Genomic DNA, 26,793 nt, shown 5'->3' on the forward strand with positions numbered 1-26,793 from the left:
GGTGGGTTTTTAAGATGTTCCATTGGCTGTTTACTGAAAATATAGATAACTTGGACATTTTTTGTGGAATTGCTAGTCACCAAGGAGTAGTAAATCTTTCAATTGAAGTATGCAATTGTGTTTCTATGTGTGTTCACATGGGCATGGGTGCCCTTGGAGGCCAAAGGAGGGTGTTAGTTCCCCAGGAACTACTAGGTATGGGTGCTGGGAACCGAACTCAGGTCTTTGCAAGAACAGCAGACTTGCTTTCCTGCTGAGCCATTTCTACAGCCCTGCAACCCTGAAACTGTGTCCTTCCTTCCCTCCTTCCCTCCTTCCCTCCTTCCCTCCCTCCCTCCCTCCCTCCTTCCCTCCCTCCCTCCTCCCTCCCTCCCTCCCTCCTTCCTTCCTCTCTCCCTCCCTCTCCCCTCCCTCCCTCCTTCCTTCCTTCCTTCCTTCCTTCCTTCCTTCTTTCTTTGTATTTTTTTGTTTGTTTGTTTTTGAGACAGGGTCTCACTATAACTCTTGGCTGGCCTGGAACTCACTGTATAGGCCAGTGTGGCCTTTAACTCATAAAGAAATACCTACCTCTGCCTCCTGAGTGTTAGGACTAAAGGCATGTGCCACACTACACATGGCCTTTTAAAAATTAATTGTTTTTATATTATAATTGTCTTTGAATGCATGTGTGTCAAGAGAATACATGTCTACACTATAACATTTTTTAAAAGATTTTTAAAAAATTAGGTATGCATGTGTGCATGCACACATATGAAATTTTAGGAGTTGGTGCTCTCCTCTGGTGGGTTCTCAGAACTCACCTCTGGCTGTCAGACTTGTTTGTGCAGCACCAACTCCTAAAAGTTTGAGTGGAATGTTATGCAGATGTCTGTTAAGTCCATTTGGGTCATGACATCTCTTAGTTCTCCTATTTCTCTGCTAATTTAAGCTTCAGTAATGTTTCTTTTACATATGTGGGTGTTCTTGTATTTGGGGCATAGATGATCAGGATTGAGACGTCATCTTGATTGATGGATTTTTCTCTGATGAATGTGAAGTGCCCTTCTCCATCTCCATTGATTTTAATTTGAAGTCTGTTTTGTTAGATACTAGGATAACTACACCTTTTGTATCTTAGGTCTATTTGATTGGTAAATCTTTTCCCAACCCTTTACTCTGAGGTAATGTGTGTCTTTGAGGTTAAGGTGTTTTTCTTGTATGCAACAGAAGGATGGATCCTGTTTTTGTATCCATTTTTTATCTTGTGTCTTTTTATAGGTGAATTGAATTAATTGATATTAAGAGATATTAATGACCATGGATTGTTGATTCCTATTATTTTTCAGTGGTTATATGTGTATGTTTCCCTTCTTTTGGGTGTGCTGGTATGAGGTTATCTGTTGCCTGTGTTTTTATGGGTACAGCTAGTTTCCTTGGGTTGGAATTTTCCTTCTAGTACTTTCTGTAAGGTTGGTTTTGTGGATAGGTATTTTTTAAATCTGGTTTTGTCATGAAATATCTTGTTTGTTCCATCTATGGTGATTGAAAGCCTTGCTGGATATAGTAGTCTGGACTTGCATCCTTGGTCTCTTAGTGTCTGTAGCACATCTGTCCAGGACGTTCTGGCTTTCATGGTTTTCATTGAGAAGTCGGATATAATTCTCATAGGTCTGCCTTTATATGTTACTTGACCTTTTTCCTTTGCAGCTCTTAATATTCTTTCTTTATTCTGTATGTTTTGATTATTATATGGTATGGGTGTTTGGTCAAAAGTGAGACCCCAATCCTCTAACACCCCTATATCCAAAGAGGCTGGAATGTAATGTTGAGTTGGAGGTGTCACCCCAGCCTGCTGGGTGCTTGGACTCCAACTCCCAACCTGCCAGGCACTGGCTCCTTCTAGCGGAGGGTTGGGACCACTCCCACAGGGTATTTAGGGTTGCACTAGAAAGGGGAACATGAGTTTTGGGTTTGCGTGTATGCTTCCTCTGTCTTCCCCTCACCATGCTCTCCTGGCCACCCGGGAGTGTGCCGTATATTAAACATGTGAATTTAATTTGGTTTAATCTGGTCTGATTGGAGTTCTTTTGTGTCGGTGGAGTGGCTTATCTTAAGATTTTTTTCTAACAATGGGAACTTTTTTTTTTTGGTCCAGTCTATTTGGTGTTTTGTAAGCTTGTACCTTCATAGGCATGTCCTTTAGGTTGGGAACGTTTTCTTCCATGATTTTGTTGAATATATTTTCTGTGCCTTTGAGCTGGAGTTCTTCTTTTATCACTATTATTCCCTTGGTTTGTCCTTTTCATGGTGTCCAGATTTTCTTGATATTTTGTGTTAAGAATTTGTTGGATTTAACATTTTCTTTGACTGATGAATCTATTTCCTCTATTGTTATCTTCAACGCCTGATATTCTATCTTCCATTTCTTGTATTCTGTTGGTTATGCTTGCATCTGTATTTCCTGCTTGTTTACCCAGATTTTCCATTTCCAGATTCCCCTTAGTTTGTGTTCTCTTTATTGCCTCTATTTCAGTTTTCAAGTCTTGCACTGTTTGCTTCACCTGTTTGATTGTCTTTTCTTGATTTTCTTTAAGAGATGTATTGATTTCTTCCAGGGGTTTTTTTTTTTTTGTCTTTTCCTCCATTTCTTTAAGAGAGTTTTTCATTTGCTCTTTAAGGGTCTCTATCATCTTCATAAAGTTGTATTTAAGGTCATTTTCTTCTGCTTCCTCTGGGCTAGGATGTTCAGATCTTCCTGTTGTATGACTACTGGGTTCTGGTGTTGCCATGTTACATTTTAGGGTTTTGAATATATTCTTGCATTAGTGCCTACTCATCTCTTCCCCCGACTGATGCAGGCAGTGTCTTTGAGTCTTGGTCCAATCCTTGCAGACAGTGTCTGTGTCTCAGAAATCCTATCTTGAACTGATTTTTGCAGTTGCTGTCTGAGCAAGACACTTTTGGTCTGCTTTGTGCAGTTGCTGTCTGTGTCTTGAGGAGCTGCTGAGGTTTCCATGGATCAGTGGGACTTGTAAATTCCAGTGCTCAAGGTCAAGGAGCAAGTTCAGGTGGGAATGTCATCTCTTGAGCCTGTCCCACGATGTCTCCATATTGCTTTAAACACTAGCTCAACTTCTGGATAATTTGCTTGAAGGTAATTCTTCAAATAAATAGTTATGCCTGACTTTTAGAAGAAAATTCGATACGAGACAGTGTGATAAATGATGCAACTTTCCTTTATTAAGTCTTTTATAGTTTAGAAGATTAGTGGGTTTTTGTTTGTTTGTTTACTTCTATTGTTTCTTTGTGGATTTCTCATCATGCGTTCTTTTGATCTCCTTGGCTCCTTGCAAGCATTTGCCCTCTGCTGTCCTTGCAACCTCTCCCCACAAATCAAAACCAAATTAAAAGAAAAAACAAAACAAAGAAACAAATTAAAACCAAAAAAGAATCTTTGTGGAAGTTGTAGTGCGATCTGTTGAGTCACACAGTTTGCCCCGTAGTTCATTCATCTTTACTTGCATGTTCACTGCCTCGGGGCATTGGTCTAGCTCAAGACCTCTGACCTCTGCCACACCACCGATGGTGGGCTCTCCCTGGGACTTCTCTTGGAAATACTGTTGTTGTCCTATGTCCTGGAGATCCTGCTGGTTTGGATCTGTAGGTTCATCCCCTTCACATGCTCCAACAGTTCATAGGTTCAGTGGACATTGGGATGGGCCAACTCATAGCCCTGGATCTGGGCCTGGATGGTAGCTGGGTTGGACAGCTTGCTAGCTCTCCCTCATCCTCATTGTCCAGATGAGCTCTCCAGCACCCCCTCAGCCAGCTCACCCAAGGCAGCATGCAGCAAGAAGCAGGGCTAGCTCTCCTGCTCTCAGGCCTTCAGGTCCAGATCCCCTCATTGATATCACCAGGGCCAGCTCTACTGTTTTGCCCAGGCAAGGTGCTGGGCCCCTTCTAAATGCTGTAGGGAGAACATGGGGGGTAGGGGTGTGGTCAACGCCCCTGCTCTCACCCCCTCAGGGCTGGCTCACCTGTGCCTCTGACAATTGGGTCAGCTTCAGTGTGCTGCCCAGGTAGGGTGCAGGGTCCACCCTCCTATGTGCTGCAGCTGGTGAGGGGCAGGGCTAGTTCTCCCACTCTTGAGACCCCAGGGCCAGCTCTCTTGCCTGCCACAGGTAGCAAGGGCAGAGGGAGGAGAGCACCTTTCCCTTCCCCATGCCACCACATGGCAGATGAGGGCTCTCCTGCTCTCATGTCCTCAGGGTCGGCTCCCCTGCATCATCAACCACAGGCTCAGCTCTAGTGTTCTTCCCAGGTAAGGTGCACACCTATGGTGAGGACTATTTTTCCCAAGTGTGGGGGTGAACTCTCCCCTGAGGGGTAGGCCTAGCTTGCCTGCTGCCGTATCCAGCGAGGGGCATGGCCAGCCATCCCAGGGCCAGTGAAGGCTGGGGCCATCTCAGCACAGCATAGTTCCAATGACCCCTGTGCTAACATGGGCCATGCTGTAGCAGGCCATGGACCCAGACAGGGCCCTTGGCAGCAATTCGTGCCCAGATGGCACCTCAGCCCTAGTGGCAGGCAGCACAGGTCACCCAGATCAGCGCTGTCCCAGTGGCAGCCTGGCCCCTGGGTACCAACATGATCCCTGGTAACTGGGCGGAGCCTGGGTACCAACATGATCCCTGGTAACTGGGCAGAGCCTGGGTATCCACAGAGCCCTTGGTGGCCACCACCCCAGAGCCCCGCCTCCGTGGGGCCGTGACCCTAGGCTGTTACCACTAGTCACCTCCTGGGCTCCATGTGCCCCACCAACCACCTAGATAAGCATGGCCCCGAGTGTGACATCATTCTCAGAGACTGACCTGGTCTGAGGCGGCTGAACAAACCCCTGCCATCTGCATGGCCCTTGGTGACAACAGGAGCCCCAGATGTCGACTCAGACCCTGACCGCTGTAGGGCCACATTCCCAGGCACGGCCTTCTTCAGCAACCCTGACCCAGGTGACAGTGCAGGCCACTCAGGGTGTCCCTGGTGGCAGCATGGTCCTCAGATGCCCTCATGGGCACGGTTGTGGTCCAGACCCCAGGCATCTATGTGATCTTTGGTGGCAACGTGGGCCACAGACATCAGCACAGACCCTGACTGTGGGAAGACCACAGATCCAGACATGGTCTCAGGCAGAGATCTGGGCCTGGATATCACCATGGTCCCAGGTGGCAGCACAGACCCCCGGGATTGGCACAGACATCAACATAGACCCTGGCTTCAGTAGGGCCACAGACCCAGGCATGGCCCTGACCATAACCTTGGTCTGGATGATACTATGGCCCCAGGCGGCAGCACAGGCCACCCTAATCAGCCTGGCCCTGGTTATGGCACAGCCCTTGGACACAATCATGGTCATAGGTTGTGGCCCAGACCCAGGGGCTTCGGAGTGGCCCCTAGCAGTAACACAGGCCAGGGCCATCAACACAGAACCTGGTCATGGCAGGAGCATGGACCCAGACATGGTCCTCAGCAGCAGACTGGGTCAAGCTGTCATCATGGCCCTACATGGCTGTGCAGGCCACCCAGATCGGCAAGGCCCCTCCCCGTGAGAGTGTGGCACTGGGCACCAATGTGGCACTAGGTGGCAGCATAGACCACAGGCCCCTGCATACCCCCAGTGACAACAGGAGCCACAGACATCAACACTGATCCCCTCAGCTGCTTCAGGGCCACAGATCAAGACCTGGCCATGGGTCATAGGCCAGGGCCAGACCTCTCCCTGGACTCAGGTGGCCAGCTGGCCGTTCATGTCAGCCTGTTCCTCACTACCCTCACCTCTCCAGATCCACCTCTCTCCCCAGTCCACAAACCATCACAAACCCCTCCGTCTCTCCCACCTCACCAGCCTGTACTCGCTCACCACAGTGGTGCCTGACTACCCAGCACCAGGGCTCTTGGCTGTCACAAGTGGTACTTGTTTGAGTACAGCCCTCCCCAGCCACAAGGAATGGGGTGGAGCTGTTGCTTTTTCTCTCTCCTGTGTCCAGGCCTCCAGACCTCGGGAAGCACTTGGTATGATGATGGTACTTGATCCTGGTTGACTGTGACCCCCAAAGACCAAAAAGTCGACACAGCCATCTGTGCCGGCTGCTGATTCAGGCCCATGTTGGGGCTGAGGCTTCTGGCTGATTGTTCAAAAAATAGTGTTTTCACGAGAGCTTTTAAAAGGACTGTGAACGTCAGGGGGAAGCATGCTGATGTGGGTAGAAGTATACAAACACGTCCAGACTCTAGCTGGAACCCTTCCACATACACACACGTATATGATTTTATTTATAATGTTGAGCCCCTGTTTTTGAATGGAGATATTTGGAGATCTTTAGAAGCCTCTAAACACTTGTAATGAGTATTTTCACCATTCCCCAGTTCTCCCTTTCTGTTTGCTTCATTGCCACATAATTAGAAACTTATTTCATTTCGTGACTGGACTGAATGCAGTCATTTTCAAATTTGTCATAAACTTGTGCATTGTTTCATGACAATGAATATAGGGTATGTTTCCCACGTGTTTGTTTCATGACAATGAATATAGGGTATGTTTCCCATGTATTTGTTTCATGACAACGAATATAGGGTATATTTCCCAGGTATTTGTTTCATGACAATGAATATAGGGTATGCTTTCCACGTATTTCTTTCATGACAATGAATATAGGGTATGCTTTCCACGTGTTTGTTTCATTACAATGAATATAGGGTATGTTTCCCACGTGTTTGATTCATGACAATGAATATAGGGTATGCTTCCCACGTGTTTGTTCCATGACAACGAATATAGGGTATGCTTCCCACGTGTTTGTTTGCGATAAGCCTCAGTGTTAGAATGGAATTGCTAGGAAATGGGCCTTCCTTTATGGATGGTGTCAGCAGGGGAAGCCCCAGGTATAAGGCCCTGCTGCTTTGGTATTAATCTCCCTTCAGCTCTTTCTCTCCCTTGTAAACAAAGGAGCATTAACAACAGCTCTGCTCCTGGAACACAAGCGAATGTTTTCCTAGGCTGTCTTTTCTCTCCCCATTTTCCTAGCTCAGCGTTGTGTCTTCTGTTAAGACCGCTCTTAGAGCAGAGGTCCCGAAGATGAGGCAGGCTGCTTTTAGATAGTATGAGTCGTGGATGCGCTTCCTCAGCCAGCGCCACTGGCGTCACCTGATTCCCAGAACCGTGCTGGGAGTATGGCAGCAGTCTTTGGGGTACCAGAGGCGCAGTCTGTTCAGAAACTTGGTTCTTCCGTGTTGTTGGTTATGCTCTTTTCGGGTTTGCCCAGTGCTTTTTCAAGTCACTGGTGATTTTGTTCAAAGCCAAGGGTCTCCAATAAATTTCCCACGGAGCCTCCTAACAAGCTCCCAAGCAGTGCAAATTCTATTTGCCATGGTCGTGTTTAGAGCAGCGATAACACTAACCAGGCAATAACATTTGTTGAGACTTGCAGCCCTGTCTACCTATCTATCATTTAGTTTAGTGTGTTTAAAGTCAATGTTCTTTTCAACCACAGTGTTCGGTTTCTGAGACAGCTTAAAGGGACAGAAAAAGAGAGGTGTTTGAGAGGGGACACAGTGAGGAGCATACTCAACTGTCAGGAAGTCGAGCCATCTGCCCATGGGAAAAGATGGCTGCACCCTTTACAGGAGGTGAGGTGAGGCACGGAAATAATTGTAAGCCATATAGCGCTCCACTCCTGCAGCCTCGTCTTGGCCTCACCGGCCCCAAGGGAAGCTGAAAAGTGCAGTCTTTCAGCAGGAAACTATCATTCCAAGCCCCCAGGGGATCTAGAAAAGGGTGGGGCAGGGGAAGGGATTTTTTCCTAGGTATTTTCTGCTGAGGGGAGGTTATTGTCAGAGGGGATGGTTCGGGGGGGGGGGCAGTTGAAAACGGGTGTTAATCCCCTTGAAAAGGCAAGGATAAGACCACTACCTCAACTTTTGAACCAAATTTGAAGCAAACTTTATTTAACACTGGCTGGGATGATGGACACTGTTCAGGTACACACCCAGGCTTCCCAGAGAATGGCCACAAATCATGTCAGTTCCATGCTTCTAAAGGCAAAACCCATAAGGCTGCATACTTCCTACCTTCGTCCAACCACGGGCAAGCATACATCCTGATGTACTTCCTGTCTATGTACCTCCCACCTACCTGTGACCGAGCACATCCTGTGCAGTTGGGACAACCAGGCTTTGTGGAAGTGAAGATGTGGTTATCTTACCTGAACAACAGCCCCGGCATCCAGGAAGTCCTTGGGCAGGTGAGGCTTACAGGTTAAAGGCATTTTTGTTTTATGATCTCCCAAGTACAGTCATTAAAACAAAACATAACTAGCCCTTACAGTTACCTCTTGAGTTGCACCCTGAATCAAATCCTTGACTCTGTGTTGGATGCCTGTTCACACTGGGATCCAATAACCATCAACTTAGTGGTACCTAGACGGGTGTTTACAGATCTCATTAGAGCACTAATGATGTAAGGGCCAAAGGTGAATAGAGCAACAGAAGACCCGTGATGGCTGATGTCAGTGTTACTATGCGAATGGGAACTAGTCGTCTATTTCATCTTCTTTTCGGTCTGCAATATTTATTTTGAATATAGTCAAATGATTTCTAATGATTCCCAAGTGGTTTTGTATAGAAACAACAATTTTCTCTTAAAGTCACACAGTACCTCCTTGTTATGCATAGAGTTAAGTGACCTATCATATTGCAGGGCTGTTTCAGCTAATGAATCTACCTGTGGATAGATCTGGGCCTATTAGGTTCTAAGAGGTTCCTTTCCTGGCATGCCAATAGGCACTCTAGGCAGCCATTCTGTACCCTACGCAAAGGAGTTTGGTTTAGACTTTATATTGCAGCCTTTTGTAGAGGATGTGGGGTGATGTGCTCTTCTGTAACTACCTTGCTGCTAACATAAGGACATGTTGTCAGGACCCAGGAAGGTAGAATGCTCGTAAAAAGGCTCGGAGAGGATTCAGGCACTGGGCATGCACCAGAAGCATCTGGTTAGCTGACCCAGATGAAGAGAGGGAGCAGTCACTTTGGCTGGACGGGTCCTCAACAGCTTCGGAGCGCACAGCTATTTGTAACAGGCTGTAGCCAGCAACTGATTCCTGGATGGCGCCTGTCAACCAAGTGGAAATCTGTTGAGTCAGATAGAGATGAGGGTCAGAAGTTAGTTTCAGAACTTAAAGGAAAATCTTACATTGGGAACTTTCAGGCCCACAGTCCTGGTAGTTGGGGAAGGGAGGAGTCCCAAGACCAGAGCTGAGAGAAATCCCACCCTCAGGAACAGGTAGGTGGGGAAACTTAGGCTGTACTTAGCTGGAGTCTGTTTGACCTGTGAGAGGTGGATCCAAGTCTTATGACTCCCTGGGCTCCCTGAAGCTTATGTGAATTTTTAGTTTACAACATGGGACTTACAGGTTAGAGACATTATGTTTCATAAATCTCTTAAGTACAGCAATTAAAACTTAAAACATAACTTTAGCCCTCACAGGGGTCCTCTGGTCACTTAGCAAAAGGAGAGTTTTAATTTGATCTTATGCGGTTGATCATGCAATTGCTGTCCTGCATGTCAAAATAATTATTTTGAAAAATAATTATTAGAGGGCTATAAGAAGATGATTTGGTTACCAAGTAAAACAGAGATTGCCTAGGAAGGTGGGAGGGAAGGAGACTGGAGAGACAGAGTGAGCCGGTGAGATGGAGTGGGTGTAGGGCTGCCTCTGGGTGGCAATGACTAGCCCTGCTCTGGAATGTTGTACCGAAATTAGTTAGCAGTAGCTGCGGGGAGTTACAGAGCACTGAAGGAAGGGGACGGGAGAAAACAGAAGACTAATTTAAAGAATTGTATTTGGCCTGGGGCGAAGGCCATGAAATTCCCTTGTATCCAGTTTCTCAAAAGTGTCTAAAAGGTCTTTTATAAATGTATCAGGAAAAGAAATGGAGTCAATAGAGACATTGTGGGGTGACAGCCATTGGATATGGGGGAGCTCAGTCAGAAAAACATTTAAAAGTCAGGGAGGAACATAAGAATGAGGATAGTTAGGCAGAATGAAGTAACCAAGGGGAGGAGCTAAAGTAGAGGGGATCAGAAGCTCGTTTATTAGGAGGCTTGTGGTTGAATTTTTGTCTTTAGGTCCTTATGTCTTTAGTTCCCATCTCAAACCAGTTAGGATTTGTTGGTGTGGAAGCAGCATTGTTCTCAGAGGACACAAATCCTATCCTTAATGCTAGTTAGATCCAGTCTTGGAGTACTGGAGTAGCCAAAAAAAAAAAAAAAAGATGGAGTTGATTCTGAAGGATGTTCCACTGATCCGAGATTTCTCTAAGGTTTTTGAGAGTTGGTGAGACAAAAAGGTTAGTTGATAGAAAGGCTTTGTTCTATCAGCTTGAGTTCTTTGAGTTGAATGGTCCATGGCTCGTTAGTTCTTCTTTCAGAGGTCACCTGAACTGCTTCCAGGGATTTGTAACTGCTTCACACTGACAAATAGATTATGTAGAAAGGGTAGAAGTTAATTAGATGGACACAGAAAAGGGTCCATCCTAGAGGCAACAACAAAACTAAACAGACAGCAAAGATCCAGAACCTAAGCCAGGAGATAGTAGCTGTACAACTTTGCAGGGAAATTAAAGGGCGAAGTGAATGTGGAAAATGTTTAACTCATAATTAAGTTAATATAAGGTTAAATATAAAGTTAGCATGAGGCCAAATGCAATCGTACAACTGGCTGCACCATGTCCCAGAGCTCTATGGAAGGATAAGGTGACTGTAGTAAGCTGTTTACATTAGAATCCTGCATAAGGAACAAGCACCTGGGAGCTTTGTCAAGTAAGTCAATTAAATTCAGCACATAACTGACAATTTAAAAGTCATATTGAAGACTATTTGAGTCATTTTATAGGATTGTCTAACAAAGTTCCAAGACACCATGCGGATTTTCTGAATAACTTTCCAAAGCTGTGAGTTTGATGGCAGAGTATCTTTTAACCAGGGAACATGGGTAGTTATAGTATAGCCTTTTGCTAAGATGAATAATTGAATGCCAGGGTAGAGGGTATGACCAATTGAACAAGCATTCAGGTTCCATGTGACTCAGTTGTGGGAGTTGATTTTTTTTAACCCTTAGCTCTTTGGGGGCCCTCCACCCAGCTCCTAAATAAATACATGGAGGCTTATTCTTACTTATGAATGCCCGGGCTTAGCTTGACTTATTTCTAGCCAACTTTTGTTAACATATCATCCCATCTACCTTTTACTCCTAGTCTTTTGTCTTTTTCTTTTTTTTTAATTTTTTATTGTTTTTATTTGAGCTATATATTTTTCTCTACTCTCCTTCCTTCCTCTCCCCTCCCCTTCTTCTCTCTCCCATGGTCCCCATGCTCCAAATTTACTCAGGAGATCTTGTCTTTTTCTACTTCCCATGTAGACTAAATCCATGTATGTCTCTCTTAGGGTCCTCATTGTTGTCTCCATTCTTTGATATTGTGAATTGTAGGCTGGTTTTATTTTGCTTTTTGTCTAAACACTACTTATGAGAGAGTGCATATGATATTTGTCTTTCTGGGTCTGTTTGTCTTTTCTTCCAGTTCTTTGAGGAAATTTTTTATTTTCTCTTTAAGGGCATCAAACACTCTCCTAAAGTTATTTTTTAGGTCATTTTCTTCTGCTTCATCTATATTTGGTTGTTCAAGTCTTGTTGTTTTAGGGCTACCAGGTTTTATTTACGTCATTTTGTTCTTTGTGATGTTCAGTGTGTTCTTACCTTGTCTGCCCATCTTTCTCTCTGATTGGTGTAGTTGGGGCTGTCTGTATCAGTGGTAATCAATTTTCCGGGTGCCAGTGCATCCAAGGCTCTGATGGTTGCTCCTCATGGTGCAGTCAGGGCCATAGTTCCACTCATCTGGAGGTCACTCAGTGCTCCCCAATACTGGGGGTCGTTTGGGCCTGCTTCCAAAGAGGTTGCTTACTTGGGGCTGTTTTGGACGGGGTCACTGCCTTGGGCTTGCTTTGGCAGAGGTCACTGGCTCAGACCTGCTCTGGTGGCTTGTTCCAGAGGAGGTCGCTGGCTCAGGCCTGCTACCACAGAGGTCACTGATCAGGCTGGCTTGGGCCTGCTCCCTCTGTGGCAGTTGCTGCTCCTGTGGGGGCAGGTCTGCTCCAGTGGAGATTGCTGGTTCAGGCCTGCTCTGGTGGAGGCTGCTGGGTCAGACCTGCGCTGGCCGAGATTGCTGGCTCAGGCCTGCTACCTCAGAGGTCACTGATTCATACTTGGTCCCACAGAGGACTCTGGCTTGGGCCTGTTCCCTCAGGGTGGGTCCCTTGTACCTGCTCCTGTGGAGGTTGTTTGTCTTTTTTTATTCTACATACCTTTGTTTACTTCTTGCTCTATGGGTGTCTGTGTAGCTATGGGTGTCTATGGGTGACTGGCCCCTGGTGTCCTCCTCTCCTCTATTTCTCACGTCTCCATCCTCTCTTCCCATCTATTCTCTTTGCCTGCCAGCCTCACCTGCCCTTTCTCCTGCATAGCTGTTGGCCATTCAGCTCTTTGTTAGACCAATCAGGTGTGTAGACAGGCAAAGGACCACGGCTTTACAGAGTTAAACAAATGCAACATAAAAGAATGCATAACATCTTTGCATCATTAAAGAAATGTTCCACAGTATAAACAAATGCAACACATCTTCAAATAATACTCCACAACAGGTGGTAGACTTACAAGAGTCCCCTGTTCATAGCGTCCTCATATATTAGTTCAGGAGACATTGAGGCTAGAGTAACTGCCATTTGTCTCTCCGTTTTGTGAGACATTTAGGATGCAGGTGCAGAATCTAAGACCCTTTACTGGACAAGAGAATCTGTCTGCCTGTCATGTGAGACAGGAGGAGTAATTTCTCTTTCCTACACATAAGAAGGAGTTTTTCTGGTTTGGCCTACGCAGCCATACTGGTCAGAGCTATGTAGCTAGGAGAAGGAGCAGCAGACTTCTGACAGGTCTTATTTTCCATACTTCCTTATCTTATTATGAGGGTAGCATGCAACTCACTACAGTGGGGCTGTGCTCAAGGGAACGACTTGAGCCTGGGGACACCGTGCCATGCAAGAGTATTGTAAATTTAATCCATTTTACTCAATCCATTTTATTCAATTTTTTATAACCAATTTTAAAATATACTTGATTTCAAATTTATTTTACATTAAACAAACTTTAAGTTAACTTTAAACTTGTTTTGAGTTGCTTGCTTTAGACTTAGTCTTGAAAACATGTACAGAAGACTATATAACGGGAGATATAAATTGGTCTTTCCCTCGAGCTTGGCTCCGTAAATTGATTACATTTGTACTTAATATGGCTGCAAACATAAAGAATCTGACCATTTACAAGGTGGCTGACCATTACTCCTATATCTTAATTATCTTCAATAGTTTATAGCAAGTTAGTAAATTTTAAAATTTATAGAATTCATAAGGTTAGGATTTCATAATTTTATCTCTTTTAAGTTTGACCCTTAAAATTTATAATTGTAGAGACCCTTTAGCATCAAGATAAACTTTAAACCATTAGTACAGCCCCTGGGAAACTCAAAACTCATTTTCATTGTCTTTTTATCATGTGCTTTTATAAAATATCACAGTTTTTAATGCCTCATTTTCTCCAAATAGCTAAAACCTGACAAATTTAGCAAAGACATAAGTGGTTACACACACATCTCTACGTCAGTTTCTGTTAGACTGAACAGATCACTTAGGACTTCATTAAACTCAGTCCTCAAGCATGTGTTATTCCTTAGTTCTGTTTCCATAAACCTTGTTCATGATTTTGTTCTTATTTTTAATTCTCTGGACAAAATCATCAAATAAATAATTTATCCTTAGCTAAAATGTCTTAGAGGCTTGATATTGTCTCTTTATTCTAATTTAAAAGGAGGTACGGTGGTAGCCAGGGGGCTCAGGAGAACTACCAGTTCTGTGGGTGCTGCCATAGGTGTTTCATGCCATGTGGTCATTAACCAAGATAGTGGTTAAGTCATGTGGTATTTTCCTTCTAAATATGCAATGTTATAAACATTAGTGAAGATGGAGGCCAAGTTACTTGGCTGCTTCCATCCTCTTGAGGGCATTAGATAAGATTTGAATTCAAGTTACATATATGATATGTTGTATCAAATTAAGAGTACCAATACATATATTTTAATTATTAACCCCTTTTATTACAAGTTTTAAGCTGTTTTTTTCTGCTTGAAATTTCACAGCTTTTAAAAACCATGCTGTAATAATGGCCTGTCCTGTCCCTTTAAGAGACAAGCCCTGCCCACTCCTCCCCCCTCCACTGAGGCAAGAGACTCTTCCTTCTGCTTCCAGCCTGAGTGCCCTTCTTTTCCATTTCTCTTCTGAAGAGGTAGTCTCCTCTTCTCTCCCCGCCTTCTCTCTCTCTCTCTCTCTCTCTCTCTCTCTCTCTCTCTCTCTCTCTGCCTCTCACCTGCACTGTGGCTCCTCGTGGGAGGGGTTGACCCTCTGAGGTCTTTCACCTGCCATGCACAGCTCCCTGCTTGGGACCCACTGCCCCTTGTGGCCTGCTGCCACCTCTCAGGGACTGGAGCCATTTTTTTTTTTTTTACTATTACACATGCCCCAATGTTCCTATATAGATGCTGAAATAAGGAAGTTTACATTTCAGTAAAAGTTTCAAAGATATCCACGACCTTGAATGGGAGAACAGTTTTTTAAGCAAAACCATGAAGGGGGAGTATTCAGAGAGCTAAACATTTACTTATCCATTCACACACACACACACACACACACACACACACACACACACACACACAGCTCTTAGCCTTTATTGAAAATAGTTCATTAAGATCTTTTTCCTAGGCTGCTCTGTTGTTCTCCCTGTCAGAGTCAGGATAAGCAGGATAAAGGATTTAGAAGAAACTTTTTGTTGTTGTTTTTGGTTTTTCGAGACAAAGTTTTGCTGTAGCTTTGGAGTCTGTCCTGCAACTAGTTCTTGTACAGTAGGCTGGCTTTGAACTCACAGAGAAAAATATCACACCCCTGCAGCCTTGTCCTTATTGTGTGCTGTTTGCAGTACCCAATAATGCAAGATGCTCCGGGTGTACCAGGATCGTCTTGTGACCAAAGTTGTGCAAACACTGTAGAGCTCCTTCAGAAAAGCTCTATAGATAATAGAAAACAATCGCTATTTTCCACAATGATTTCTTCAAGGTCGAAGTACTTAGAAACTATTCATCCTGATGTTTACCCTAGATACAGTGACTCTGCTAGATTTCTTACTACAGGGTGCAGTTGCAAACTGAAGACTCTGTCAGGGAGGAGAAGAGTTGTGTTGAACTGAGCATTGTGTGGGGCGGGTGCTCAGATCATACTACCATTCCATCTTATGAAGTTCTCTAAAATCATTTTAGACATTAAAATAAAAAGTTCTAAATTTGAGCCAACAGTGGCTATTTGTCCAATGTATATTGAGGTCAGATTTGGACTTGGAGCCAAACAACTGAACCTGGTATGAGGGCTCTCAAACGGACCTTTTTTAGGATTAGACTGCAGCCAAGATAAGGGTGTATCCTTTGGATAAGACAATTTTGTACATATGGGGGGGGGGGTTCAGGACCAAGGTAAAACAGGACTCAGAATCCAGCCACTTGACACATGCACTGAGTGTCAGGTTGATGGAATATACCTGGAAAGTAAGCGTCAGAGAATTGCAGGGCAATGGGAAACTTTGCCACACCTGTCAGAGAATACATAGAATTCCTGACCAAAGTTCTCAAAGCCAGTGGAAATTTCCAGGTGCTTTCAACCCAGTGAGTTTCAGGACAAGATGGAGGAGGGGTATTCTGTTAGCTTCTGAATGAATTGGTACCTCCAAGTTAGGTCCCACAGGTTACTTTGTCCTGCATTTTGGCTATGTTGATATGTAGTCTTGTTGAATGGAACATGGCTTTCTGCCTTGTGGGCCAGACTGTGTTAGAGACAGGAAAGTAAGAGAGGGAAGGGTAGAGATGCCGAGTGAAAAGTAAAGGTTACCCAGGAGCCAGCACTGGCCCTATTACCTACTCAGGGTCCTAGGCTGGGTTTACCCAGGACACCAATACAGCCCACCAAGCTAGAGGCTTCATCTTTGTGAATTGCATCATCCATAGAGGTAGAGGCCACAAAAGCCAGAGGTCCCAGGAAGACTGTTGACTGTCTAATTTATTGAGTGACCCTGGCTGATCTCCGTGCTCCTGAGAGAACAGGTCCCAAGCATAGGTAGACAGGACAGTAGGAAGTTAAAAGGTCCCAGAAGGTGGGTTTGGAGCTGCCTGCTGGGGGCAGGGGCAGGGCTCCAGATGCCCCAGAAGACAGAAAAAGAGACTTTTGACCTTTCATGGAAAGGATCATGTTTATTGGTACACATGGTGCAGGGTCATATACCCTAATCTGTGGGAAGTTGAGCCACCTGCCAGTGGAAAAAGACGACTGTGACCCTTTATAGGGGGTGGAAGGAGGAGTGCAAATGATTGCTGCTTTAGCCTATAGCCTGCATTTCCATCCTTAGCCTTCCCTTCCCAAGGGAAGCTGGGAAATGTAGTCTTTTAGCAGGAAGCAATCAATAGGACAAGACCTGTTTTGGAATTTAATGCTCACTTGTGTCGTTTAAACTGATTCACCCTTACTAAATGCTACAACAAGATATTGTTTGTGATGATCTGTATCTGGGGCTCTTTGTTATTACCAGCACTAAATACATAAAGATAATAATCATTTAAAAATTGACAATCCAACCAATTCATACCATTATGAGGTAGAGAGAAGATCCGGAGGTTTAGGGGATATTTTCAGGCAAAAGGAGAAGTTTCATAAATGTTTGGAAGCTTTCATTGATTTTTTCCACTATATTGAGCACTTGCCATTTAAGGTATTGTATAATGGCTTTAGGAAATATTTATAAAAATATGGCAAAGTCCTTAACTATGAGGAGAGTACAGTGTCTTCCACTGTGAAAGCTAATTACCAGTATTGGAGTTTTTTGTCAGATGGTACGGAGTCATGGCAGATCCTCCATGGACAAAAGATTAGCTAATGATTGAAGAGGTTTTAGATGTGGAGTCTAGCTCAGGCTTTACAACACTGGTAGAATTTGGATATTCAAGGACAATGCAGGAGAAGTATGTGCCATGAAGAGGAGGTAGGCAGCACATGGGAAATAGAAGCATACCTAGAGTCTGGCTTGTCTGTAAGATAATAAAAGTGCAGACTAGCTTCTAGGCATAGAAATTTAACTTAGTTCTGGATGCTATAAGGATTCCTTTAAGAAAGGTTTGAGCTGGAGGAAGGCAATAAAAATGATTTTTTTCTTTCTTTTTTTTTTTGACCAAGCCTTGACCTTTATTTAAAAAGCCGCACATTTATTTCGCTTTCTGACTCTGCGCTTGTGCCTTCAACACTTTCACAACAATTTTCTGCTCCTCAATAAGGAAAGCCCGCTTGATCCTGTCACGGACACACTTGGCACACATGGAGCCATCATAGGCCCGGCTGACATGCTTCTTTGTCTTAGACAATCTCATGAGGACTTTCGGTCTCACAGCACGAACCCCTCGGAGTCGGCCTGGGCACACACCGCATGCTGATTTAGGTGCTTTTCCAACCTTCTTGGTGTAAAGGTAAACAATCCTGTTGCCAGGGGTTCGAGACAGCCTAGTTTTGTTGGAGGCTGTGTTGTAGGAGAGCCTACGATGGTATGTCAAACGCTGGACCATCCTGAGTGCCTCTAAGCACCGTCCCCGGAAGAGCGACTTTTTTCTTTTAAGAACAATCATTCCTGTGATGTGCAGGAGGAGTTGAAGTGTTGCATTCCTGAGATGTGCAGGAGTTGAAGTGTTGCATTCCTGTGATGTGCAGGCTGAGTTGAAGTGTTGCATTCCTGTGATGTGCAGGAGGAGCTGAAGTGTTGCATTCCTGTGATGTGCAGGAGGAGTTGAAGTGTTGCATTCCTGTGATGTGCAGGAGGAGTTGAAGTGTTGCATTCCTGTGATGTGCAGGAGGAGTTGAAGTGTTGCATTCCTGAGATGTGCAGGAGGAGTTGAAGTGTTGCATTCCTGAGATGTGCAGGAGGAGTTGAAGTGTTGCATTCCTGTGATGTGCAGGAGTTGAAGTGTTGCATTCCTGTGATGTGCAGGAGTTGAAGTGTTGCATTCCTGAGATGTGCAGGAGGAGTTGAAGTGTTGCATTCCTGAGATGTGCAGGAGGAGTTGAAGTGTTGCATTCATGAGATGTGCAGGAGGAGTTGAAGTGTTGCATTCCTGTGATGTGCAGGAGTTGAAGTGTTGCATTCCTGTGATGTGCAGGAGTTGAAGTGTTGCATTCCTGAGATGTGCAGGAGGAGTTGAAGTGTTGCATTCCTGAGATGTGCAGGAGGAGTTGAAGTGTTGCATTCCTGAGATGTGCAGGAAGAGTTGAAGTGTTGCATTCCTGTGATGTGCAGGAGTTGAAGTGTTGCATTACTGTGATGTGCAGGAGGAGTTGAAGTGTTGCATTCCTGTGATGTGCAGGAGTTGAAGTGTTGCATTCCTGTGATGTGCAGGAGGAGTTGAAGTGTTGCATTCCTGAGATGTGCAGGAGGAGTTGAAGTGTTGCATTCCTGTGATGTGCACGAGTTGAAGTGTTGCATTCCTGTGATGTGCAGGAGTTGAAGTGTTGCATTCCTGTGATGTGCAGGAGGAGTTGAAGTGTTGCATTCCTGTGATGTGCAGGAGGAGTTGAAGTGTTGCATTCCTGTGATGTGCAGGAGGAGTTGAAGTGTTGCATTCCTGTGATGTGCAGGAGTTGAAGTGTTGCGTTCCTGTGATGTGGAGGAGTTGAAGTGTTGCATTCCTGAGGTGTGCAGGAGGAGTTGAAGTGTTGCATTCCTGAGATGTGCAGGAGGAGTTGAAGTGTTGCATTCCTGTGATGTGCAGGAGTTGAAGTGTTGCATTCCTGTGATGTGCAGGAGTTGAAGTGTTGCATTCCTGTGATGTGCAGGAGGAGTTGAAGTGTTGCATTCCTGTGATGTGCAGGAGTTGAAGTGTTGCATTCCTGTGATGTGCAGGAGGAGTTGAAGTGTTGCATTCCTGTGATGTGCAGGAGTTGAAGTGTTGCATTCCTGTGATGTGCAGGAGTTGAAGTGTTGCATTCCTGTGATGTGCAGGAGGAGTTGAAGTGTTGCATTCCTGTGATGTGCAGGAGTTGAAGTGTTGCATTCATGAGATGTGCAGGAGGAGTTGAAGTGTTGCATTCATGAGATGTGCAGGAGGAGTTGAAGTGTTGCATTCCTGTGATGTGCAGGAGGAGCTGAAGTGATAAGATGGAGGCAGGAACACTGTTGGTGGGCCGATGCATTGTGTGTGTGTGTAGAATGAGTGAAGATGGCAGAAAGTATGCAGTTAACCAAGGGACAAGAGAGCACTTTAAACTGGTGTCCCCATGAGTCTTTCCCACTCTAAGGGAAATCCAGTATACCCTGGGCTCTAGATTTAGGAATCTTCGGGCAGAAAATCCTGGTTAACTGCATCTACCCTTTTTTTGGGGGGGTGGTGTCAAGATATAGTTTTTCTGTGTAGCCCTGGCCCTCCTGGAACTCACTTTGTAGACCAGGCTGTCCTCAACCTCACAGAGATCCACCTGCCTCTACCTCCCAAGTGCTGGGATTAAAGTCATGTACCACTATTTCCTAGCTAGTTAACTCTTTATCAGTAATTGCTAGCCAGTTTTTTATATTAGCGGTGGATGGTTGTGCACTTAACGCTGCTATTTTGGATAGCTGGGGATGCACATGCACACTTTCTGCTGTGTGCTTTAAGTGTTGAGTGAATGGGCAGTGGCGGTGAAACAGTGGTGATGAACCAGAGTTTCCAGTCCTTTCAACTCAGAATTGGCCGTTTGCCTTTCCTACCAACAGAGCTACTTAATCATGCTATAGAAGGATCTTGCTATGTGTTATTTTAGAAAATACATTTGGAGAGTGTTTTACTCATTCCACGCTGGCCCATTTTATTTTATTATTCCAAGATAACGTTATTTAGCAAAGGTCAGCCACTGCCACCTCCATGGCTCCAGTCTCTAGCGACTCTAGGGCCAGTTGACATACACAATGCCATTTGTGTTAACATCAAATAGCCAGTGCTTTGACCAGAGTGTGTCTGCCCGTCTGGTTTCAGGTGTTTATCTGTTTTGTCTGTCTGGAGCACTTTTCTCCACTTCCTTGACTTCCATTTCTATAGACTTTACTGACCAGTGCACATATACTCATCTTCTTTGCCTCCCCCTGGAGAGTACTTGATAAGCAGCCCACAGACTTCAGGAGTTTAAGACTAACTGTGAAATTTTATTCATAACAAAGTTATTAGCTGCACATGTTTAAAATAGTAACTAATGCTTTAAAACAACACAACAACAACAAATCACTCCAGAAAAAGCCAGCAGCCATTCCTCTCCAACCTCCAATCCTACTTCTCAGCAGTTACTTTAACCATTTCCTAGGGAGTAGATTCTAATTTCAAAATGACTTGTAACTGGTAAATTATTTTTATACGTTATTGTTTTAAATTGAGCTATATATTTTTCTCCACTCCCCTTCCTTCCTCCTTTCTCCCCTTCTACCCTCTCCCCCTGCTCCCATGCTCCTAATTTACTCTCAGGAGATCTTGTCTTTTTCTTCTTCCTCGGCAGATCCATGCATTTCTCTTTTAGGGCCTCTTTGTTGTCTAGGTTCTCTGAGGTTGTAGACTGTAAGCTGGTTATTCTTTGCCTTATGTCTAAAAGCCACTCATGAGTGAGTATATATTATATTTGTCTTTCTAGGTCTGGGTTATCTCACTCAGTATGGCTTTTTTCTAGTTCTATCCATTTGCCTGCAAATTTCAAAATGTCATTCTTTTAAAATCACTGAGTAGTGCCCCATTGTGTAAATGTATCACATTTTTCTTACCCATTCTTTAGTTGGGGGACATCTAGGTTGTTTCCAGGTTCTGGCTATTACGAATAATGCTGCAATGAACATGGTTGAGCAAATGTTCTTGTGGTATGATTGAGCATCCTTTGGGTATATGCCCAAGAGTGGTATTGCTGGGTCTTGAGATAGATTGATTCCAATTTTTTGAGAAATCACCATACTGATTTCCAAAGCAGCTGTACAAGTTTGCACTCCCACCAGCAATGCAGAAGTGTTCCCTTTACTCCACAACCTCTCCAGCATAAGTTGTCATCAGTGTTTTTGATCTTGGTCATCCTGACAGATGTAAGATGGAATCTCAGAGTTGTTTTGATTTGCATTTCTCTGATGACTAAGGATGTTGAGCATTTCCTTAAGTGTCTTTCAGCCATTTTAGATTCCTCTGTTGAGAGTTCTCTGTTTAGGTCTACACTCCATTTTTTTATTGGATTATTTGTTTTTTTGATGACCAATTTCTTGAGTTCTTTGTATATTTTGGAGATCAGACCTCTGTTTAATGTGGAATTGGTGAAGATCCTTTCCCATTCTGTAGGTTGCTGTTTTGTCTTGTTGACCATGTTTTTTTGCTTTACAGAAGCTTCTCAGTTTCAAGAGATCACATTTATTAATTGTTTCAGTGTCTGTGCTACTGGAGTTATATTTAGGAAGTAGTCTCCTGTGTCTATGCATTCAAGGCTACTTCCTGCTTTTTCTTCAATGAGATTCAGTGTGGCTGGTTTTATGTTAAGGTCGTTGATTCATTTGGACTTGAGTTTTGTGTGTGGTGATAGATATGGATCTATTTGCATTCTTCTACAGGTCAATGCCCAGTAACTGGTAAATTATTAGCCATAGATATTTTATAGTGACATTCTCTAATGATAGATGATGATAGAATATACTTCTGTTACTTTTCCCCTCATTTCATGACTGTCTGTTAAATGGACCAGTCAGGCTGATGAGATGGCTGAGTAGGGAGGCATTGCCACCAAGCCTGACAACTTGAGTTTGATCCCCAGATCCCACATGGTGAAAGGAGAGAACCAACTCCCACAGGTTATCCTCTGACTTCCTCATTTGCATTGTGTGTGTACACATGGTTGTGGGCATGGGTGAATACTTGTAGATATACACAGACACACAAAACCCACAAATAAATGCATAAATATCAAAGAAGAATTATCCTTTTTTGTTTTACATATATTTAAAAATTTATTTTTATTGTATATGAAATATGTGTGTTGGCACATTTGTCTTAGCATATGTATAGAGGTTAGGGAACAATTTTTGAGGAATCATTTCTTTTTTTGTTTGTTTATTTTTTTTTAGTTGTTGAAAAAAATTTCCGCCTCCTCCCCGTTTCCCATTTCCCTCCCCCTCCTCCCACACATCGCCCCCTCCCCACACTCTCCTCCCCCTCTCTTCACTCCTCTCCCCATCCCCCCACTCCATTCCCCCTCCCTCTTGAGACTGAAGAGCAGTCCAGATTCCCTGCCCTGCAGAAAGTCCAAGGTCCTCCCACTTCTATCCAGGTCCAGGAAGGAAGGTGAGCATCCAAATAGGCTAGGCTCCCACAAAGCCAGTTCATGCATTAGGATCGAAACCTAGTGCCATTGTCCTTGGCTGAAGAATTATCTTTTATGTTTTTATTTTATCATATTTTATTTGTGTGCATTATACATGTGTATATACATGTATAATATGTGTGTATTATACATGTGTATTCGTGTGTGTGTGTCTGAAGTTGACATTTTCTTTGGGCTGCCAACCAACTCCCAAATAAGACATGGAGACTTATTATTAATTATGAATGCTCGGCCTTACTGTAGGCTTGTCCCATTAGCTCTTTTTAACTTACTTTAACCTGTTTCTATTCATCTCAGGGCTTATTTTTTTTAACCCTTCTGTCATTCTGTATGTCCTACTTTCCTGCTTCCTCCATGTCTGGCTAGCTGGCCTCTGGCATCTCTTTTTCTTTCTTTCCTTAAGCCTGAATTCTTCCTCCTCCTTACTCCCCCATCCCTATACCTCCTCCCTTGCTTTTGGCAAGTTTGTTATTAGACCAATCAGATGCCTTAAGCAGACAAGCTAAAGCACATCTTTACATAATTAACCAAATGCAACACGTCTTTATTTAGTTAAATAAATATTTTGCAACATAAACAAATGCAACACATCTTTGCATAGTTAAACAATATTCTGCAGCATGTGTGCATATGTATGTTGAAGCCAAAGGTCAACACTGGGTATTTTTCTCAGTTGCTCTCCACTATATTTTTTGAGATACAGTGTCATTGTGATGTCGAGAGATACAGTTTCTCATTATCCCTCTAACATGTCACTAGGATAACATGTCACACGTCACTGGCTAAGACTGTTCAGTCTTCCTTTGAGAATTTGCTAGTACGTAATGAGAGATGGTTGCCAATTATAGGCCATAGGAAAAACTTTATCTCCAAATTCTGTCACAGAAGTACTTAGTAAGCAGCATCCATCCCTCCATAACCACAATCTCGGGTGTTAGAAGCTTGTTTGCATCTCAAGCTAGACTGTGAAGTCTCCAGGGCTGGAGTATGTCATGGTTCCACAGGAATAGGGAGCTGAAGCTAAGCATGGTGGCATGCACATAGCTCTAATCCCATCCCTTGGGAAACTGAGACAGGAAGATCATTATAAGTTTGAGGCCAGCTTAAGCTTCATAACAACCCTTTCCATCCCCATACAAAAATATATCTCTAGATGGAACTGAGAAGGAATGGTTAGGATTGGAGAGGGTATAGGAAGGATTGATAGGCCGGGAACTCCTGGAATGTAGTGGAAGGTGGGAAGGGAATTTTCTAACATCCTCTTTCTCTGTCCTGCAGAATCTGCTGTAGGTCTCAGTATTTCTTCACTGCTGACACAGTCACTGCTTTGCCACAGTTGTGAGGTGCTCCTAAATCCCATGGGGAAAACTTCGGGGTTAACGGGTGCAGCTGGTTCTGTCAGGATAGAGAAGAACGTGTGGAGGGCTCTGCGCAGCACTGGTTTTGAGTTGCTTCCTATTTGATGCCCTGTGTGCTGCAGGCTTGGGGCTAGGAGTGAGCCAGAGGAAGTGTCTGTCTTGGTTGACTTCCCACTGTATCCATGGAGGAATGGTGTGCCTGCCTGAGGACCATCCTAAGGCCCATTCCATCCTGGTTGACTTCCCACTGTATCCGTGGAGGAATGGTGTGCCTGCCTGAGGACCATCCTAAGGCCCATTCCATCCTGGTTGACTTCCCACTGTATCCGTGGAGGAGTGGTGTGCCTGCCTGAGGACCATCCTAAGGCCCATTCCATCCTGGTTGACTTCCCACTGTATCCATGGAGGAGTGGTGTGCCTGCCTGAGGACCATCCTAAGGCCCAGGGGCTGATTGCATTTTCCTAACGATTCGCACAAGCCTCCCTCACATCTGCCCTGCCCATCCCCAAATACAAACCTGTTTGAAACCATAAAACTCCCCAAAGGCTTTTCAAGATAAAGAGGCACTTAGGCTCCATTTGCAGCCATACATTTCCTCTCTATACAAAACATATAGAGCAGAATAGGGAATGGCATCAAAACCCAAGTTAAGTGGAACTTTGGTGAGACCTCTGATTCCCGATGACCAGGGACGTAACCCCTTTATCAAGTAATTTGCTTGCCAACAACTGTTATGTTCTGGTCTGTTGTTTGTCACCATGGTGACATTAGCCAGATGTCATGGATTAGAGTGCTCTTCACCTATTTAAGAACAACCTGGTTTTCTATTTGCTTATAAAGATCAGCTTCCATGGGTAGAGGCATTGCAAACAAAATTAACCAGGAAATGCTCCCCGCTCCTTAAATTAGTGATTCTAAAAATTTTGAACTGGAAAATTTAATAGTAGAGTAAGTAGATGTAAGCTTTCTGGAAGCGCTTGTCAGGTCTATTTTGGGTTTCTTAGGAAACAAGTTAAAAGCAGTTCTTAGTCTCGATGCATCTCTAATCACGCTTTTTATTCCCCTGAAAGGCTTGCTTTCTTTTTAAAAAGATACACGTTTTTTCCTTGTACTAATTGAAAGATTGGTTTTAAAAATTCATATCCTCTCCAAGCATGGTCATTAAAAATCTCTAGACAAACATTTTCAAAGGGCTGACCCTCGGAAATGAGATGCTTTAGGCAAAGATCTCATGGTGAGAGTTGTTTGTTGTGATCATGAGCTTTATTTGTGAGTACATTTTTAGCGACTGAAGTGACACCCAGGCTGAAATTCCTTCTCCTCCAACCATGGGCCATGCTGTTCGATGTTGCCCTCTCAGAGAATGGGTTTGGAGACAAGCTCAGTTTCCACACCTGGAGAAGGAGCAGTGTGCCACTGATGGGAAGAGGAGAGGATCTGGACACCACTCATTGCTGTACAGTAAGTTTGTAGCTTGTGGCATTTGCATGCCGGCAGCTTTACATCTCATCTAATGGACTTCCACACAGTTACGTGCTTTCTGAGGCACTTTAGAGAGGAATGCTCAGGGCTAGAGAAATGGATAACTTTGGAAAGTTCTTACCGTACAAGCCTGAGGACTGAATTTGGACCCACCGGCTCACATTAAAAAAGCTGAGTGCAGTCAGGGACACCTGCAAACCCAGTCCTGGGGAGGCAAGACAGGAGGGTCCCAGGACTTGCTGGCCACCCAGTGTAGCTAAATTGGTAGGCTTATGGGTCACTGAGAGAGCCTGTCTCAAAAATAAAATGAAAAGTGGCCAAGGAAGACGCCCAGTGTCACATGTATGTACACACAGTGTAAACACAGGATCATGCACACAGATGCATATATACATAAACACATGCATACACACATATAAAGAGATGAAAACTTGGGAAAGATTTGCTAAGTGGTTGTCACCTCTTTCTGGGGTATGAACCAAGGGAAATCTTTCTTTCTCAGCCCCTTCCCTTCTGATGCTGTCCTTGGGTCTTCAATTGCTACCACCAATTTTCAAAATAACCCTGATTGACCCTGATAATCTGTGGGGCTTTGAGGAACACACACACACACACACACACACACACACACACTCATCTTCTGCCCTCTCTATCTTGTGCCGTAACACTCCACGTTTGGAGAGTCCCCTTTGCGGCTTTACCAGGAACATTCTCACCCCTCTTCACACGGCTGTCCCTGTTATTCAGGTCTTAGCTCAGATGTATGCTTCTCTAGAAAGAGCCTTACTGGTAACATTTCCCATCTCTTCGCTTTTATTTTCACCAGCAGCAGTGGTTGCCTTCGATTATTCTTTTCAGTTGTTTCCCACCAGAATGTAAGCTCCGTGAGGACTGGACTGTCTCCTGATTTCTTCTGTGGTAGAGTTATGAGGCAGTAGCCTAATTGCTCCTTAAAGTTTCCAGACTACTTAAGGCCATCCAATACTTTAGCCAATAAGCTGTAATACCTGAATTTTGGAGGGGACAAATTCATAGCATTCATCTTGTACGTAAAACTTACTCAAAACAGATCTGACAGTGTAGGAGCAAGATCCTGTGGCCAGAACCCCTCTGAAATGAAACCCAAACCTCCGAGCTTGGCCTGTGCTGTGTGTATATGTGCATTTTATATTGTATTCTACTGCTTTCCCCTAAATCCCATGCTGTGTGTATATGTGCATTTTATATTGTATTCTACTGCTTTCCCCTAAATCCCATGCTGTGTGTATATGTGCATTTTATATTGTATTCTACTGCTTTCCCTGAATCCCATGCTGTGTGTATATGTGCATTTTATATTGTATTCTACTGCTTTCCCTGAATCCCATGCTGTG

General features: G+C 44.2%; 2 protein-coding genes across 3 annotated transcripts in view; one reads left to right on the top strand and one right to left on the bottom strand.

Moving 5' to 3' along the window:
- Acyp2 (acylphosphatase 2) overlaps nt 1–26,793 on the top strand; it is a 186,294-nt gene that overhangs the window by 42,871 nt on the left and 116,630 nt on the right. The gene's annotated exons all lie outside the window — the stretch shown is intronic.
- LOC142832799 (large ribosomal subunit protein eL34-like) lies at nt 17,392–17,809 on the bottom strand. The gene has a single exon (XM_075943557.1). It carries the CDS (start codon nt 17,782–17,784, stop codon nt 17,431–17,433), a length of 354 nt encoding a protein of 117 aa, XP_075799672.1. The 5' UTR covers nt 17,785–17,809; the 3' UTR covers nt 17,392–17,430.

Source organism: Microtus pennsylvanicus, chromosome 12, assembly GCF_037038515.1.
Source record: "Microtus pennsylvanicus isolate mMicPen1 chromosome 12, mMicPen1.hap1, whole genome shotgun sequence".
Lineage (NCBI taxonomy): Eukaryota > Metazoa > Chordata > Mammalia > Rodentia > Cricetidae > Microtus > Microtus pennsylvanicus.

Bases quoted from the DNA above. Each gene is read 5' to 3' on its own strand.
- LOC142832799 (XM_075943557.1), bottom strand. From the start codon at position 17,784: ATGGTCCAGCGTTTGACATACCATCGTAGGCTCTCCTACAACACAGCC.